An 18,051-nucleotide genomic window follows, 5' to 3' on the forward strand; every position below is an offset into this window, starting at 1 on the left:
TTCCCACTTCCCTCCACATCTTAGGTAATCATCCAACTTCATGGGGGAAGGAGGCAAGTGGTTCATCTCTGGCTTCCAGGACGCCTACCCATTACCCCTGCTGCTTGAACACCAGCTCAAACTCCCAGATGTTGAGGACCCAACCAAACTGCTGAGTCAATGGGCAGAGTAGGGAACGCTGAGTAATGCCACCCTCCCGTAAAGAACCAGGCCATCCGATTGGCACGGCACCACCAACAAATGACTCTTGCCGTCAAAGGCAAAAGTTAGCAGTTAACAAAAGCTTGGAAGCACTGACGTTTTTGCGTTGCTAGAAGGAGAGACGTTACCTTATCCAGGGAGTTACTCTTCTCTGCGCTCCGTTCAGGGAGACTGGTGCCCGAGTCCGTGCTTATCAGGGAGCCTCTGGAGTCAGCATGTCTCACAGCGTTGATGGATGGAGTGGTGGAACCATGTGGAGAGGCTGTGGATGGAACCACACAGCACATGTCTACATCATATCTGATCTTTGGAACCCATCAATACCTATTTATGAACAGCAAGCTCCCATAAACAGCCATGAGAGACGGGGTTTCGATGAGGTCGACTGAAGGATATACATTGGTCTGTACTCTAAAGAAGAGCAGGGAGATACTTCCAGACCAAGACTAAGAGAGGCAGATGGCACCTCAGCATTGCAATGAGAGCCACTATTGGACTTGCTGCTACACTTAAATTCAAGACGGTGCAGTGGTTTGGGTGGCACAGTGGCGCAGCTGGGAGAGCCACTGCCTCAGCGCCACAGATCTGGGTTCAATCCCCACATCGGTTGCTGTCTAGGTGGAGTTTGCACGTTTTCCCTGTGACCGTGTGTGATCTTTCCGGGTGCTCCAGTTTTCTCCGACATCCCAGAGACGTGCGGGTTTGTAGTTTAAACGGTGTCTGTATATTGCCCCTAGGGTGTAGGGAAGTGTGACAACATGGAACTAGTGTGAACAGATGTAGATAAATGATCTGCTCCACACATCACCCTGCCCCTGACCACTGAACATAGAAAAGAGCCACGGATGCAGGAAATCCTAAATAAAAACCGAAGGTGCTGGAAAGACTCAACAGATCGGGCAGCTTCTGTGGAGGGGAAAACCAAATGAACGTTCCAGAGGGAAGATCCATAGTTGAGCTTGCATCAGTTCCTTACCTGTGCCAGAAATGACACCAAAAACATCCCTGTGAATGCTGTTATCCAGTGAGTTTCCCGATCTCTGTGGAGTTGTGGTGATTGTTCCCGTCTGGAAGCCAAGCAAAGCATCTTCTTTCCTGCCCTGGATGAAAATACAACACAAGTTCATCTCTCCTCTTCCCTCTCTCGTTTGCTGCTTCAGGGCCTGTCCCACTGTACGAGGTAATTCAAGAGTTCTCCCGAGTTTCCCCTGATTCGAACTCGGAGAATTACGGCTCGTAGGTACTCGGGGCTCTCGTGGACATTTATCAACATGTTGAAAAAACTTCACGAGCTTACCGCGTTTCCCGAGTACCTGCCGTTAGTGTTACAAGCCGCTAAGAGACGTCCCGAGCTCCGACGTAGCCGCTATGTACATTCTACGTACTTACCACGAGTTTGTTTTTATTTTAAACTCGGGAGAGCTCTTGAATTACCTCGTACTGTGGGACTGGCCCTTTCCTCTATCCCCTCCTTTCTCTGTACTTCTCCGTGCTCTATGATGCAGGTACAATCGCAACATTTGCAGGTAATATCGCAACGTTTAAAAACATTTGGACAGGGACATGGGTAGGATAGGTTTAGAGGGATATGGGCAAATGGGACTAGTGTAGATGGGACATGTTGGTTTGTGGAGACAAGTTGGGCCAATGGACCTGTTTCCACACTGTCGGACTCTATGACTTGCTTGAAAGTAAGCAACTGCTGTCTGACCTGTTGAGCAATTACAGCTTTTCTTTTCTTTGCAAACCTTTATCCTTCGTGAATCAAAACTCACTGAAAACAACCTGACGGTTCAAGAAATTAACCAGACGTTCCAGACGACGCCAATTTGCTCGCAATCTGCAACCTTCATTTTGCAAACGGATCGAACTTAAATATGGAAATAACTTTCATCCTAAACCTCTCTCGCCTTCAGTTAGACTTTCCTTAAAACTCCCTCTTTGACCAAGCTTTTGGTCAACTGCTATTAAAGTTCTTAATGTGCCTGGGAGTCAATTTTATTCTGCTTACACTCCACAAGTTCCTTCGAATAGTTTAATAGGATTATTGGTTCATTTTAGTTTAGAAATACAGCTCGGAAACAGGCCCTTCGGCCCACCGAGTCCTCACCGACCAGTGATCCCCGTACACTAGCACTACCCTACACACTAGGGACAATTTCCGATCACATCTCAGACTCGCGACCATGGCAACTCTTGCTCAACATTTGTTTTTATTAATTAACAAAATTAAATCTAACTATCTTATAATTGTTACTACAACAATGCTCCCCAATTGCCCAGCTTCACTTCCTATCAGTTCACGTGCATTTATGTCATTGTTCCCTCTGAGAGAAATGTTTTAAAGAATTCCTAAGCTGTAACATTCCTCATGAAACATAGAAAATAGGTGCAGGAGTAGGCTATTCGGCCCTTCGAGCCTGCACCGCCATTCAATATGATCATGGCTGATCATCCAACTCAGTATCCTGTACCTGCCTTCGCTCCATACCCCCTGGTCCCTTTAGCCACAAGGGCCACATCTAACTCCCTCTTAAATATAGCCAATGAACTGGCCTCAACTACCTTCTGTGGCAGAGAATTCCAGAGATTCACCACTCACTGTGTGAAAAATGTTTTTCTCATCTCGGTCCTAAAACTGGACCCCTTAAACTGTGACCCCTTGTTCTGGACTTCCCCAACATCGGGAACAATCTTCCTGCATCTAGCCTGCCCAACCCCTTAAGAATTTTGTAAGATCCCCCCTCAATCTTCTAAATTCTAGCGAGCTAGTGAGATCAAAGTCAGACTCTTGAAGGGAGAACAAAGGCTGGACTTCAGGCCAAGCATTATCTCCTGAGAGCAAACAACGACAGTCAGAGAAGATGCTACTCACATTGCTGGACTGGTTGATTGGGAACGGTGAGCAGTCTTTGACGTTAATACGTTGAACGTTGTCCAGCAGAAGCCCAAACAGCGGCAAGTACAAAGTGGCGATCCTGGCCTGCTGGCTCTGGGGGAGGGGGAGGAAGATGAGATTTCTAGTCAGTATCTATTCTACAGGTCAAGAGTATCTGTAATCATAGTGTGCTGCAGCTTGCCACAATAAAACCACACTGCAACATTTACACCCTTGTGCAACAGCAGGATGCATTTCTGGATTGAAATAATGCCGCAACATGTAACTGCAAATAGGGAGTGCAGTTCCGTTTAAGTGAAATACTCTCTTTAATACAAACACAAAAAGATTAGATGGAAGGCTTGATGGAGCAGTGGTAGAGTTTCTGCCTTACAGCACCAGAGACCCGGGTTCGATCCTGACCACAGGTGTTTTGTCTCCAGAGATGCTGCCTGTCCCGCTGATTTACCCCAGCATTTTGTGTCTATCTTCGGTTTAAACCAGCATCAGCAGTTCCAACCTACAGGCCCGCATGTCTTTGGGATGTGGGAGGAAACAGGAACACCCAGAGGATCCACACAGCCACAGGGGGAACGTGCAAACTTCACACTGATAGCAGCGGGAGGCAGTGGGGCAGCGACTCTACCAGCTGCACCAATGTGCTGCCCATTTCAATGAGGCTGGAATGCAGAGATCTTTTATGTTTGGAGGAAGGTTAGAAGAAATTTGATTATGCAGTCCAAGATTATGGTGTAAGACCAGCAGTGGAAAACTCCTTCCAGTGGCAGGAGTTCAAGTACCAGGGGATTCCGATTTAAATTCTTGGGATACAAGTCTAATGCAAGAACTTTTTCCTTAAGGAGTGGTTATGATCCAGAAATCACTGCCTCCGAGGGTGGTCAATACACAAACTCTCTCTTCAAAAAGGGACTGCGGGGGTTTGAGAAAGAATCATTTGCAGGGAAACTGAATTGACAGAATTGCTCTACAAGGGGTCAGGGCAACTAGATGGACCAAACAGCCTCCTTCAGTCATGTAACACCACTACGAGTTCATCAGCATCTGATGTGCTGTATCCCACATCAGGAGGGCCTGGGGAGGGGAATTAAAAAATAAAAAAAACTGCTGGAAGAACACAACCAGTTTGTGGAAGGAGAATTGTGTAGGAAGGAACTGCAGATGCTAGCTGAAACCGAAGATAGACACAAAAAGTTGGAGTAACTCAGCGGGACAGTCAGCGTCCAGACTCCAGTCTGAAGAAGGGTCTCGACCCAAAATGTCCCATCTCTCCAGAGACGCTGCCTGTCCCGCTGAGCTACTCCAGCATTTTGTGTCTATCTGTGGAAAGAGAAACCAATTTCAGGTCAAAGACCCTTCACCTGGAGACAGGATTCAGCTCGGTAGATCTTTCTCAGCCAACAGGGACACTGGGCTGAATGGCCTCCTCCTAAGCCAAACATTCAAGCAACACTGCAGGAAATTCAGACTAAAGGATTGTTCACCTCAATGTTAGAAGGTGGAACAGTTCCAGAATATGCCGACTTTACATTTCAACAGGAATCTTGGTTTTTTCCTCAGTGCACTGGCTCTTAATACAATGATCAGAAACAGTTAAAGAGAACAAAATCACACAGAATCTTTAACTTCAACTCTTCAATGTCCTTCTGTGTATTTTGAAAAGGCTGCAATATTGACCGCTTCCACCAGATGGTGATCTTGAGCTGTGAAATAACACTGAATCAAGTTAAGCATTAAGCAAATAAAACGATTAGTTTCCTCGACTAGTTTCACTGACCTCATTTTACTATCCGTTTGCCTCGTTGTCAACTTCCCCTCAACCAACAATGAATCATTCTACATTTCCACGATCATCGTCTGCTTTACTCTGTCATTTTCACACCTCACCCTTCCATATCGCTGGTTTCCCTCTCCCCTGACTCTCAGTAAGTAGAAGGGTCTCGACCCGAAACGTCACCCATTCTTTCTCTCCCGAGATGCTGCCTGACCCGCTGAGTTGCTCCAGCATTTTGTGTCTATCATATGCAATAAAAACAAACCGTTGGAGGAGCCCAGGGGACGAGACCCTTTGTCAGACTGATAGAGTCAAGGTGATGGCTCGAAAAACGCGTAGTGTGACGTGTGTGATTGTCGACGCCATTTTTTGAGGCATTTTATTGGGCTTCCCCCACACTGTCATGGCGTCCTTATCTAAATCTTCATCTCACTGCTCTCCTATCAATTGTTCTAATTGTAAATCTAAACGACCCGACCTGTCATTCTTTAGGTTCCCCAATAAAAAAGAAAGGTGAGAAAATATTATTATTATTTTCAGTCGATATTCTGTCGTGAAAATGTTATTTTCTGTTCTCCCATCAACGGCCGTTGGGAAACTAGGTTTGTCGGTACATTAGAAAGTTATTAGACTTATTTTTAATAGATCTTTACTTACCATAATAATAAAGACAATTTTAACACTTCTGTACGTTTTTGGTTTTGTTCTTGTAAGGGATTGGTCTCCAAAATATAGCTCGCGGGACACATTAGGCCCACCACGAGATTTTTCGAGTTCAGATTCGAGTCCGAGAACGCGACGGCTGTTACCCATTATGTCCCTCGAATTGTCGAGACATCACAAGCAAAGATCACAAGCCCGCCGTGAAGAAGGGTGCAATCAAATATTATACAACTCTGCTCTATCATCTTTGGGTGCAATGGTGGCCGGGGGGTTCGGCGGCGGCCGCAATCAAAGATACGATAGGAGCTCTGCTCTATAATCTTTGGTCGGAATGGGACGGCTGCGCGTTATAATGTGCTATCGTTCCACTCCCTCTCCCCCCTTCTCCCTCTCCCCCCTTTTCCCCTTCTCCCTCTCCCCCTTCTCCCTCTCCCCCCTTTTCCCCTTCTCCCTCTCCCCCTTCTCCCTCTCCCCCCTTCTCCATCTCCCTTCTCCCTCTCTTCTCTCTCCCCTCTCTTCTCTCGATCTCTCGCTCCCCTCTCTTCTCTCGATCTCTCTCTCCCTCTCTTCTCTCGATCTCTCTCTCTCTCCCTTTCTTCTCTCGATCTCCCTCCCTTCCCTCTCTCCCTCCCTTCCCTCTCTCCCTCCCTTACCTCTTCGTGAGAGTTGTCAGCTCTGCTATGCCTTGGGACCAAAAGAGGATAGAAAGAAAATACTTAATGGTCTTTGTAAGAAGATTTTAATAAGCTCTTCTACATTTAAGGTAAATTGACATATTAGAGGCAAAAAGCATCTTCAATATACAGGTCTCTCCACACAACTGAAAACAATTGCATTTAAGTGATATATCATCCATTGTTCAGGCATGTAGTTATGATCATTTTTTTTCTTATTAGTTAATCCTAAATGATGTCTCCTGTAATTTCAGATGTCAACAGTGGGTCCAGAATACTCGTCGACAAGATCTCCTGCACCGAACTGCAGAGTATTTGTCAAATAACTGCCGTCTTATGTACATTGTGTGAAATTGTGATTTGTTAACTGCACAAAACTAATGCAAATGGCGATATATTTATTATTGTATCTACGTTGGGCATTTTGCTCTTTGGTGTCAGAAGGTGGGAGATTGCAACCTTCACGTGGTCCGCCCTGTTTCGACAAATGCAATCAACCCGGTGTGCACAGTCAAATAAGATCAAATAGAACAAGTTGTCCTACAACTTTAGGCTGTGCACGCCATACGCAAGAAGAAGAAGAAGTGTCAGAACGCAGTCTGAAGAAGGCTTCCGACCTGCAACGTCACCTATTCCTTTTCTCCAGAGATGCTGCCTGACCCACTGAGTTACTCCAGCATTTCGTGTCTATCTCTGTTTAGATTGGACTCGTGGGTGGAGAATGCGGTTGGTCTGGTGATCTAGAACGAGGGCCAAAGTCTCAGAATATGGGTCATGATATTTAGTAATGAGACAAGGAGCAGTTTCTTCACTCAAGGGCTGGGAATCTTGGAATTCTTGATCATGTGAGATGGTGGAAGTCGAGTCCTTGAAAGGAGAGATATTTTTTTTCAAATACGAAAAGGATGAAGGATAATGGAGAGAATGTGGGAATAAGGTGTTGAGGTGCAGGATCAACAATAATCTTACTGATGGTGGTGTGAACTTAGATGGCTTATCCTTGCTTCTATTTCTTACAGAGATACAGCGCGGAAACAGGCCCTTTGGCCCACCGCGTCCGCATTGACCAGCGATCCCCGCACACTAACACCATCCTACACACACTAGGGACAATTTACACTTATACCAAGCCTACAAACCTGTATGTCTTTGGAGTGTGGGAGGAAACCGAAGATCTCGGAGAACACCCATTCAGTCACGGAGAGAGAACCTACGAACTGCGTACAGACAGCACCCACTGTAAGGCAGCAACTTTACCGCTGCACCACCATGCCGCCCTTAATCCACTAGGGCGCTAGGTTACAATAAACTTCCTACATATTCCAGGAATGCATCTCATAAAAATGGGAGAGGTTTAAATGCATTGTAAAATCTGCTCTCAGTTTCATAGATCGGTATTGCTCTAATGGCCTCTTTGTATCATTTTCTTTGATTTAAACCATCCATTGTTCTGCATTTAGATTTTATTTTTTCCTCTGTGGATCACAAGGCACTGTTTGTTTCAGGGGTGACTCTAATCTCCAGCGTAATTTGACAAGACAGCCAAGAGGGCAAACACAGGCAGTTCAGAGCTGCTGCCTGTATCGCATGAGAGAACAAGAATGAGACCAACTTGTTTTTTGCAGATCATCAACCCTTGACTGATGTTGTCAATGCCGATGGTGACTCAAGGAGACTCAACCAGGTGGTGTTTTACAAAGGTCCATGCCCATTGTTCCTCATGGCATACCACCAGCCTCAACAGATCACCTAGTCATAGAGTCTCACAGCGTAGAAGCAGGCCCTTCAGCTCAACTTGCCCACGCTGGCCAACATGTCCCATCTACACTAGTCCCACATGCCTGCATTTGGCCCATACCCCTCTAAACCTGTCCTAACCATCAAATAACCTAACAGAACTGTCATATGAGGAAAGATTGAAAAGACTAGGCTTGTATTCACTGGAGTTTAGAAGGATGAGGGGGAATCTTATCATATTGTTTACAGTGTACTATGTTTACAGATTCTGTTGTGCTGCTGAAAGTAAGAATTTAATTGTTCTATCTGGGACAAGCTAGATGCAGGAAATTGTTCTACATGACAATAAAGCACTCTTGTTAGATGCAAGGGGATCTTATAGAAACATATAAATGAATAAAAGGACTGAACAAGCTAGATACAGGAAAAATGTTCCCAATGTTGGGCGAGTCCAGAACCAGGGGCCACAGTCTTAGAACAAAAGGGAGGCCATTTAGGACTGAGGTGAGAAAAAACTTTTTCACCCAGAGAGTTGTGAATTTGTGGAATTCCCTGTCACAGAGGGCAGTGGAGGCCAAATCACTGGGTGGATTTAAGAGAGAGTTAGATAGAGCTCTAGGGTCTAGTGGAATCAAGGGATGTGGGGAGAAGGCAGGCACGGGTTATCGATTGGGGCTGATCAGCCATGATCACAATGAATGGCGGTGCTGGCTCGAAGGGCCGAATGGCCTCCTCCTGCATCTATTTTCTATGTTTCTAGAACACTCATCCAGCAATCCTCGAGCCCACCAGCTCATCCCGTAGTCAATTCATCAGCTTTTCCATAAGAACTTCCATCAGTTCTATAGGTCTTTATTCTCTGGAGCGCAGAAGGTTAAGGGGGGACTTGATAGAGGTCTTTAAAATGATGAGAGGGATAGACAGAGTTGATGTGGATCAGCTTTTCCCTTTGAGAATAGGGAAGATTCAAACAAGAGGACATGACTTCAGAATTAAGGGACAGAAGTTTAGGGGTAACATGAGGGGGAACTTCTTTACTCAGAGAGTGGTAGCGGTGTGGAATGAGCTTACAGTGGAAGTGGTGGAGGCAGGTTCGTTGGTATCATTTAAAAATAAATTGGATAGGCATATGGATGAGAAGGGAATGGAGGGTTATGGTATGAGTGCAGGCAGGTGGGACTAAGGGAAAAAAGTTGTTCGGCACGGACTTGTAGGGCCGAGATGGCCTGTTTCCGTGCTGTAATTGTTATATGGTTATATGTTATATAGTTCTTCCAAAAGAACGACAATCAGCCAATCTCGATTACCCTCAGCCCATCAAGCAGCTCCTTAATTCACCCAGAAGTCTGAACTATTGAATGCTCACTACATCTCTTTTCATGTCGGCAAGTTAATATCCAGCTGCATGAACCATGTGAAAAGGGAATAAATAGATGCATGTGGTGCAGTGATTTGTGCAGCACTATAGGCCTGGAGACCAAGAGGAGTTCACCATTGAACGGAGTTTGAACGGGGGGCTTGAGGCCCCCAACCGAGGAAGAGCAAAAGGAAGGGACTTGAACTTTATTTCACCTTTCATCACAGTGAGGAATGTGTAGGAGTCACTGTGGTGAATGTCCGTGTTAAAATGTGTTTTTGAGTGCTGTTGCTTTTAATTGTATGACTGAATGAAATTCCTCGTATGTTGCAAAACGTACTTGGAAAATAAAATCTGATTCTGATTCTGATTCTGAAAAGCCTTTCCCTTCCATACTCTTTCCTCTCTTTGATCTTTTTGCAGTTGACTGCCTTTCTGTACTTGTTGCAAGAGATTGTCGCGGCATCCAGCATCCTCGGAGAATGTAGAATTAAAGGCAGAGGCAATGCCAGTTTTAAAGATGGTTATTTGCCTCAAGATTGGATTATTGTATCTCCAGAACCTCCCCAGAGGCTCTGGGAGACACAAGGTTCAAGAGGGAACACAAAAAGCCTAATTAGGAAGAATATTAAGAGTAAGATTTTCAATTAAAATACTGTAATTGATGGAACCTTGTCTTTAAATTGGTTCTTGGATGAAACCCTGATGGTTCTTACATTGTCTCTTTAAATTTACTCTCCTTTTCACACTTGCATTAAAACACACAGCCACCACCATTCACAGTGATATTGCCCGGCAGTCTCATAATTACACAGTCAACACACCCACCTTGACAGCCACACAAAATGATGTAAATAAAAATTGTTTTCCTTGTTTAAGAAGTTCAATTTAGAATTATTTGAAATTGTGGGGGTTGGTACAAAATACTGCTGACCCACAAATGTGTTGCTATGAGACATTCACATTTAAAATATCCATGTCTCAAAACAAGCAAGAAGGTGCCTATGTTATTTGACCAACTTATCAGATGAATTTAAATATGTAGGTATGTATGCATTAGTTTTGCTCCTAATTCCCTTTTCCAAATCATTAATATATATGGTAAACAGTTGCGGCCCCAACACCAAGCCTTGCGGCAAAAAAATCCAGAAGATTAGTCAAACATGATTTCCCTTTCATAAATCCATGTTGACTTGGACTAATCCTTTTACTGCTATCCAAATGCCCCATTATTACATATTTAATAATTGACTCCAGCATCTTTCACACCACCAAAGTCGGGCTAACTGGTCTGTAATTCCCCGTTTTCTCTCACGCTCCTTTCTTGAAAAGTGGGATAGCATTAGCTATCCTCCAATCCACAGGAACTGATCGTAAATCTATTGATCGTTGGAAAATTATCATATGTATAAATATATATGTATGTGTATATATGCATGCATGTGTATATATGCATGTATATGTGTGTATATATGTATGTATATATATGTTTATATATGTATATATGTATGCATATAAATGTATCCATATGTATGTGTGCATATGTATGTGTATATGTGTGTATGTATGTATGTGTATATATGTATGTGTGTATGTATGTATGTGTATATATATGTGTGTATAAATATATATATGCATATATTTATTATTACTATATAATTATATATATAATTGCCTTTATGGTTTATGTATATCATCTTACAAGACAAATATATTAATAGTGATTATTTAAATCAAAGTTGCTTCTGATCCATGAGAATAAACTTTATTATCTCTAACTTGCCTCTCACACACAGACACACATTCATATAAATATATAAAATATATATACATTAAATTTAACTTTGTGCAGTGTGTGTTAAGCAATACAAGGGAAACTGCACAATACAATGCAAGGGAAACTACGCAAAGGAGGGGGCTGTTCCCGCTACAAGATACTCGAGGATCTTTGCTTTGGATCAAAGATTATAGAGGAGCTCTATAATCTTTGCTTTGGATTTCAGCAGGTGGCATACCGGAAGTCGCGTTTCGCATTAAGAAATGGCGGCCGTGACGTTCCGTCACGTACTACACGTCAGTCCATTGGATTTCGGAGGAGTGGTCTATCTTGCTCCGCTATAAGATCTGTGGTTGGTAGGATGAGGTGAGGGGAAGGGATGGGGTAAGAGGCGGCAAGTGATCGGTAGATCCAAGTGAGGAAGGGTTGATTGGCAGAAGAGTCAGATGGGGGAAAAGAAAGGTGGGCATAATAACCAAGACTGAAGGTGATAAGTGCACAAGACAAATGGGTACAGATTAGTAGAGATTACCGAGTCCGCACCGACCAGCGATCCCCGTACACTGGCACTATCCTGCACACTAGACTAAACAAAAAATATCCATCTCGTTGAAAATCCTTCATCTAAAATGACGCGCCTTGCTCTAGATTGTTTACTACCTTTTGAAGTCTTTTCCTTTCCAGGGCGCTCAAATTGCCGAACCAACACATTTATCTGTTTTGTAGTAAATGCCTACTATTTTCTGTGTGCTTAAGCAAAGCAAGAATTTCAATGTCCTATACAGGGACACATGACAATAAACTCACTTGGACTTGAACTTGAGATTCAACCCGATGGAAACATTTTTTCAGCACCTGCCCTGATGGTCAGAGGTCAGAACCTGCAGATGCATCATTGAGAGGTTCACATCAACCAGTCCTTTTGCCCCTCAGCTCCAAGCCAACATTTTTGTCCATCTACGAATCCCATTTACCCGCATTAGATCATTATGCGTCGATGCCCTGTCAATTTAAGTGCCTGTATAAATGTCTCTTAAACGCTGTGATATCACTTTCAGTCACTGAAAGTAAGCATGCAGGTACAGCAGGCAGTGAAGAAAGCTAATGGCATGTTGGCCTTCATAACAAGAGGAGTTAAGGTAAAGGAGCAAAGAGGTCCTTCTGCAGTTGTACCGGTGAGACCACACGAGGAGTATTGTGTGCAGTTTTGGTCTCCAAATTTGAGGAAGGACATTCTTGCTATTGAGGGAGTGTAGCATAAGTTCACAAGGTTAATTCCCGGGATGGCGGGACTGTCATATGCTGATAGAATGGAGCAACTGGGCATGTATACACTGGAAATTAGAAGGATGATAGGATATTTTATTGAAACATGTAAGATTATTAAGGGATTGGACACGCCAGAGGCGGGAAACATGTTCCCGATGTTGGGAGAGTCCAGAACCAGGGGCCAAAGTTTAAGAATAAGGGGTGGGCCATTTAGAACGGAGATGAGGAAACACTTTTTCACCCAGAGAGTTGTGAATCTGTGGAATTCTCTACCTCAGAAGGCAGTGGAGGCCAATTCTCTGGATGCTTTCAAGTTAGATAGAGCTCTTAAAGATAGTGGAGCCAATAGACAATAGGTGCAGGAGTAGGCCATTCGGCCCTTCAAACCAGCACCACCATTCAATGTGATCATGGCTGATCATCCACAATCAGTACCCCGTTCCTGCCTTCTCCCCATATCCCCTGACTGCTATCTTCAAGGAAACATCGGGAACATGTTTCCTGCCTCTAGCGTGTCCAATCCCTTAATAATCTTATGTGTCTCAATAAGACCCTCTCATCCTTCTAATTTCCAGTGTATACAGTGTATTCAATGGATATGGGGATAAGGCAGGAACGGGGTACTGATTGTGGATGATCAGCCATGATCACAGTGAATGGCGGTGCGGGCTCGAAGGGCTGAATGGCCTACTCCTGCACCTATTGCCTATTGATGTAATTCTTCCACCACCTCTTCTGGCGGCACGTTCCATATATCAACCACTCTGTAACAAAACGTAAGCCTTTGATTCCCTTTAAAGCTCCACCATCTCACTTTAAACATCTGCCCTCTAAAAGATTAGCTCTAGTTCTAAACTCCATAGGTCCAACCTGTCAAACCTTTCCTTGAAGGACATCTCCTTCATTGCAAGAAGCAACTGAGCAAACCTTTCACCAACACAAATAAATGCTTTGTAAATAAGACTCTATCCAGTAATCCAGGTGTAAAAACTCTATACAGTTATCCAGGTGTGAGCTCATCAATGCCCTACAGTAGCAAGATATCAGGACAGCACAGCTGGTTGAGCTGCTGCCTAGCAGCACCAGAGACCCAGGTTCGATCCTGACTTCAAGTGCTGTCCGTGTGGAGTTTGCATGTTCTCCCTGTGACCGCGTGGGTTTCCTCCAAACACTCACCACAAGGGTAGGGTAATTGGCCTCTGTAAATTGCTCCTGGTGTGCAGGGAGTGGATGGGAAAGTGGAATAACATTGCGCTAAGTGAGAACGGGCGATCGATGGTCGGCGTGGGTTTGGTGGGCTGAAGGGCTCATTTGCATGCTGCATCTCTAAATTATACTATACATCAGCTTTCCTCATCCTTCGCGAGAAAAGTCTTGCGATCCTCGCAGAGACCTTTGCTTACCTTGGCTGTGTATCGGTCGTCGAAGGTGTGCTTGATCATCAAGCTCTTCAGCACGCTGATGGCCATCTGACGCACGTCTCGGTACTCCTGCAGGGCGCTGCCAACCTCCCGCATGAGCAGTCCCACCAGGAAGTGGTTTTTGCAGAAGTCGTCGGACAAGGTAAAGTCGAGCTGCAAGTCTGAAAATTTACAGACAGGTAGGCGGTTTAAACACGGACAAGCCTGATCACTCCGCAGAGGGAGAATGTTGAGAACCGGTCCCCCGTTGCACAATGCACCACTGTGGTTTATCTGTTTAGTGCAAACCATCACTGGGCTAGTGCACTATGCAGCGTGTCCAAATCTCTCTCTCTCTCGAGTCCTTGTCAGATTTCAGGAGTCATAGTCACAACATTGTGACTCATTCCCATCTCTGCTGCTTGGTACCAAGTCAGAAAGATGCAACGGATGCAACAGATGCAACCCTGCAAAATGTTGGCGAAGACCCAGGGTTTGTTCACTTGGAAATAAGTGAATTCAGCATCTGTTCCTCAACTCTCCACCACACCCCAATGGCTAAACATTAACTAAACCAACCCGTCTCCATATCGAGTCGGGCTGAGGGCTGGGATAGGCTCAGGGATTTTGGATGTACAACTTATGGATAGTTGAGTGAAGGTCTGGAGCCGTGCCAAACAAAACTGGAGCAAAATGTTCAGCCCTGTGATGACCCTGTGCTATCTCTGTGAGAGTCACCCCTGAACCCCACTCCCCTACCTGCTCTCCCCCACAACTCCACCCATTTCCCCTTTCCCTGCAATCCCCCCTGAAATGTTCTGGCTGAATCAATTTTCACCGCAAATTCCCAATCACAGACACAGAAGCAGTTTTGTGAGCAGTTTTGGGCCCCATATAGAGGTGGTGCTGGCGTGGGAGAGGGTCCAGAGGAGGTTTACGAGAACGATCCCAGCAATGATTGGGTTAACCTATGATGAGCATTAGATGCCACTTGAGCCTATACGCGCTGGAGTTTTGACGGATGAAGGGGGACCTCATTGAGACTTACCGAATAGTGAAAGGCTTGGATAGAGTGGATGTGGGGAGGATGTTTCCACTAGTGGGAGAGTCTAGGCCCAAAGGCCGTACAAAGGTCGTAGCCTCAGAAGGGGAGAGGAGGGGAATGCTTTTAATCCAGCAAGTAGTTGTGATCAAGAACACACATGAAGCGCTGGGAACAAATCCAACTTTCAAAAGGGAGCTGGGAATGGGGCTGTAGTGTTGGAAATACCCATTGGATTCGCTGAAGTCCTTTCGGGGAAAGAACATTTGCCCTTGTTACCCAGTCTGACAGTCTACAACAAGGCGGCAGATTCTTCACAGCCCCTTGGAGAAGAAGCTTTGTGGAGGGCAGAAAACCGTGGCTTATTGGAGATCACCATTTGCCACAAAGGAATAGAAAAAATGTATCTGACAACATGGGCAACACAGTGGCTCAGCAGTAGGGTTGATGCCTTACAGTGCTAGAGACCTGGGTTCGATCCTGACTATAGGTGCTGTCTGTGTGGAGTTTGCACATTCTCCCTGTGGCCACGTGGGTTTTCTCGTTTCTTCCCACATTCCAAAGGGTTTGTAAGCCAATTGCCTTGTGTAAATTGTCCCTAGAGTGTAGGATAGAACAAGTACACGGGGTAATTGTTGGTCAGTGCGGACTCGGTGGGCCGAAAGGCCTGTTTCCACACTGTATCTCTAAACTAAACTAAACGGTGACAGCACGGAAGGAAGGTTTTGAATCCACTGCCAAAAGTGGATCTGCCAGCTCTCACTTCCTAGCCTGCAGGTCATGGCTCTTCAAGTCCTCAGCCAAACTTCTCTCCCTCCTTTCCAGCCCTGAGATCTAGACCTCAACACTCATTACTCAACTCTGTACAACCGCACCAGATACCCCTCAACTCAAGGTGAAAGCTCCTTCCAGTTTACCCCATCTGCGCCCCCCCCCCCCCCATCTTTATATACCACAATAAAATTTGCTCTCGTTTCCCAAACCTACCTAGGTCTTCCTCGTTGATATAACTCACAGACCCTGGAGACATCCTCGCAAACCCCATCCACACTACATCTCCCTGTGAGGTGGTGACCAGAACTGTACACAATGTTCTCGCCATGTTTTACACAGCATCAGTTTCACCTCGATATTCTTTCCCTCCATGCAGAGAAATCTGACCAACAATGCAGGGTAATGGGCCTGACCCACTGACGGTCGCGCCACGGTCCCGCGAGAGTCGCGCGCGTCATCATGCGTCCGCACAGCCGTCTGGAGCGCGTGACGTCATTTGAAGATGGACACAAAATGCAGGAGTAGTAACTCAGCGGGACCGGCAGCATCTCTGGTGAGAAGGAATGGGTGATGTTTCGGGTCGAGACCCTTCTTCAGTCTGAGAGAAGTGTCTTGACACGAAACGTCGTCCATTCATTCCTTCTCTCCAGAGATGCTGCCGGTCCCGCTGAGTTACACGTGCATTTTGTGTCTATCTTCAATCTTCTTGGCCCCGCTCTGGGAGTAGGAGTGGGGGGCGGTTCCGGATCCACAATGGCCGTGAGCCCCAGGCCGAGTTCAGCGATCGTTTGCCTGCTTCTGCTGCTGTTGGAGGTGAGACGTTGCGTCGCGCCAGGGTCTTGGGCCTGTCCCACTTTGGCCGTCAGTTACGCGACAGGCTGGTGGCGCGCGAAGATTTCGTTCAGGACGAAGTCCACACTCTCCACGCCACTCCATGCGCCCGTCCCCGCGCTACCCACACGCTAGCAGGTCGCGTAAATGGTGCGCAAAAGACAGCCAAGTGGGACAGGCCCTTGAGGGACATTTCCCTGTTGTGTGAATCTGCCCAGGGTCAGGCTTGCAAGCAATCCCATTGTCATCCTGTCGAGAGAATGCCTCTGACAGCTGACTCTGCAGCTCGGCAAGAATGTAGTCCCATTAATCTACCGGCAGAACCAGTTGTTACAAAGGCACCAGCTCCCAACACAATGAAACAATTCACTCGCAAAACTAAAGGGAGTTTCTTTCATCCTGATCCTTCAAGGAAGTCTGGCATCTTGTAACAGGAGGACTGCCAAATTATTATGCAACACTCTTCAATTACCAGACCCAGAGGGGGAAGTCACGCCAAGGTTTAACCAGACTAACTAGATACAAAGTGCCCGCATGAAGGAAAAGGGGAATTTTTATGTTGTTTGGGTCAAGCAATCTACTTAGATCACAGCGAAAATCTAGTGCATGCAATATACCAGTCTCACAGGCTACATCCTGAATGCAAACCAAAAAAATAAATACTGGATGGTATTCAGATCTGATTGCAAGGTGGCAACATTCACCTGAGTTAAACAAAAGAATTCCAGAATTAAATAAGCAAATTATGAGAAACACATGCAAAAAAGGTCACAAGCCATTCAGGAAGCAAACCAGGATTTAGTGTTCAATTCCAAGCCACAGAATTGAATAGTGCAGATGAAATGCACGACTTGTGTCGATCATGGTCAGATCTTGCATTGTAATGGAGTTTTTCCCAAGGGACTAGAATATCCCAAAACACATGCCAGCCATCCAAGTGCAGACACCATTGCATTACTGGATAGGCAGCGTACAATAGCGCACAGCAAGCTATATAACAATGGCTGGATCGCCTGGCTTTGTAAGATGCTGTTTAGCTCAGGTCACTGGGGATGTATAGTCTTTTCTTTGACTAGATAACATGCCAACAAAAGTTTTTTTCCACACTTCATGTGACAATTTAGGCGTGGCATGGTGGTGCAGCGGTAGAGTGGCTGCCTTACAGACCCGGGTTCGATCCTGACTACGGGTGCTGACTGTACAGCGTTTGTACGTTTCTCGGTGGGTTTTCTCCAAAGGCGTACAAAGTCGTAGGTTAATTGGCTTCGGTAAGTTGTAAAATTGCCCCTGGTGTGTCGGATTGTGCTGGTGTAGGGGAGTGATTGGCGGGTCAGCATGGACTCGTGGGCCGAAGGGTCTGTTTCCACGCGGTATTTCTAATAATAAGCTAAACAAAAAGTCTTCAAAATAGCAGGATGGGATATTTAAAAACCGAATGAGACAGAAACTTTGATTAATGACTTACCCCCTTTGAGGAGAGAGTATGTAGGCATGGGGGGAGGAGAGTGGGGGGTGAGGCAGGGTTTTGGGGTTATTTAGGGTTGAACCCTGATGCGCAGGACAAACTGAGCAGAGGGCAGAGTTAATCAGGGAAGGCCATCGCAGGTACCAAGAAACGCCAATTCTTCCTCCTGCTCCTACATGTTAATGCCTCTA

The 18,051-nt window shown here is 45.5% G+C and overlaps 1 protein-coding gene across 13 annotated transcripts in view; it reads right to left on the reverse strand.

The window, feature by feature from the left end:
• Positions 1-18,051, reverse strand: part of dock9 (dedicator of cytokinesis 9) — a 317,738-nt gene that overhangs the window by 65,478 nt on the left and 234,209 nt on the right. For all 13 annotated transcript variants that reach the window (XM_033023076.1, XM_033023077.1, XM_033023074.1 and 10 more), the window contains 4 exons: positions 13,752-13,930; positions 3,077-3,193; positions 1,178-1,301; positions 330-463 (listed from right to left, as the gene is read on the reverse strand). In XM_033023076.1, the coding sequence (XP_032878967.1) occupies positions 330-463; positions 1,178-1,301; positions 3,077-3,193; positions 13,752-13,930 (554 nt within the window). The remainder of the gene's footprint in view (positions 1-329; positions 464-1,177; positions 1,302-3,076; positions 3,194-13,751; positions 13,931-18,051) is intronic.

Source organism: Amblyraja radiata, chromosome 6 (genome assembly GCF_010909765.2).
Source record: "Amblyraja radiata isolate CabotCenter1 chromosome 6, sAmbRad1.1.pri, whole genome shotgun sequence".
Classification (NCBI taxonomy): domain Eukaryota; kingdom Metazoa; phylum Chordata; class Chondrichthyes; order Rajiformes; family Rajidae; genus Amblyraja; species Amblyraja radiata.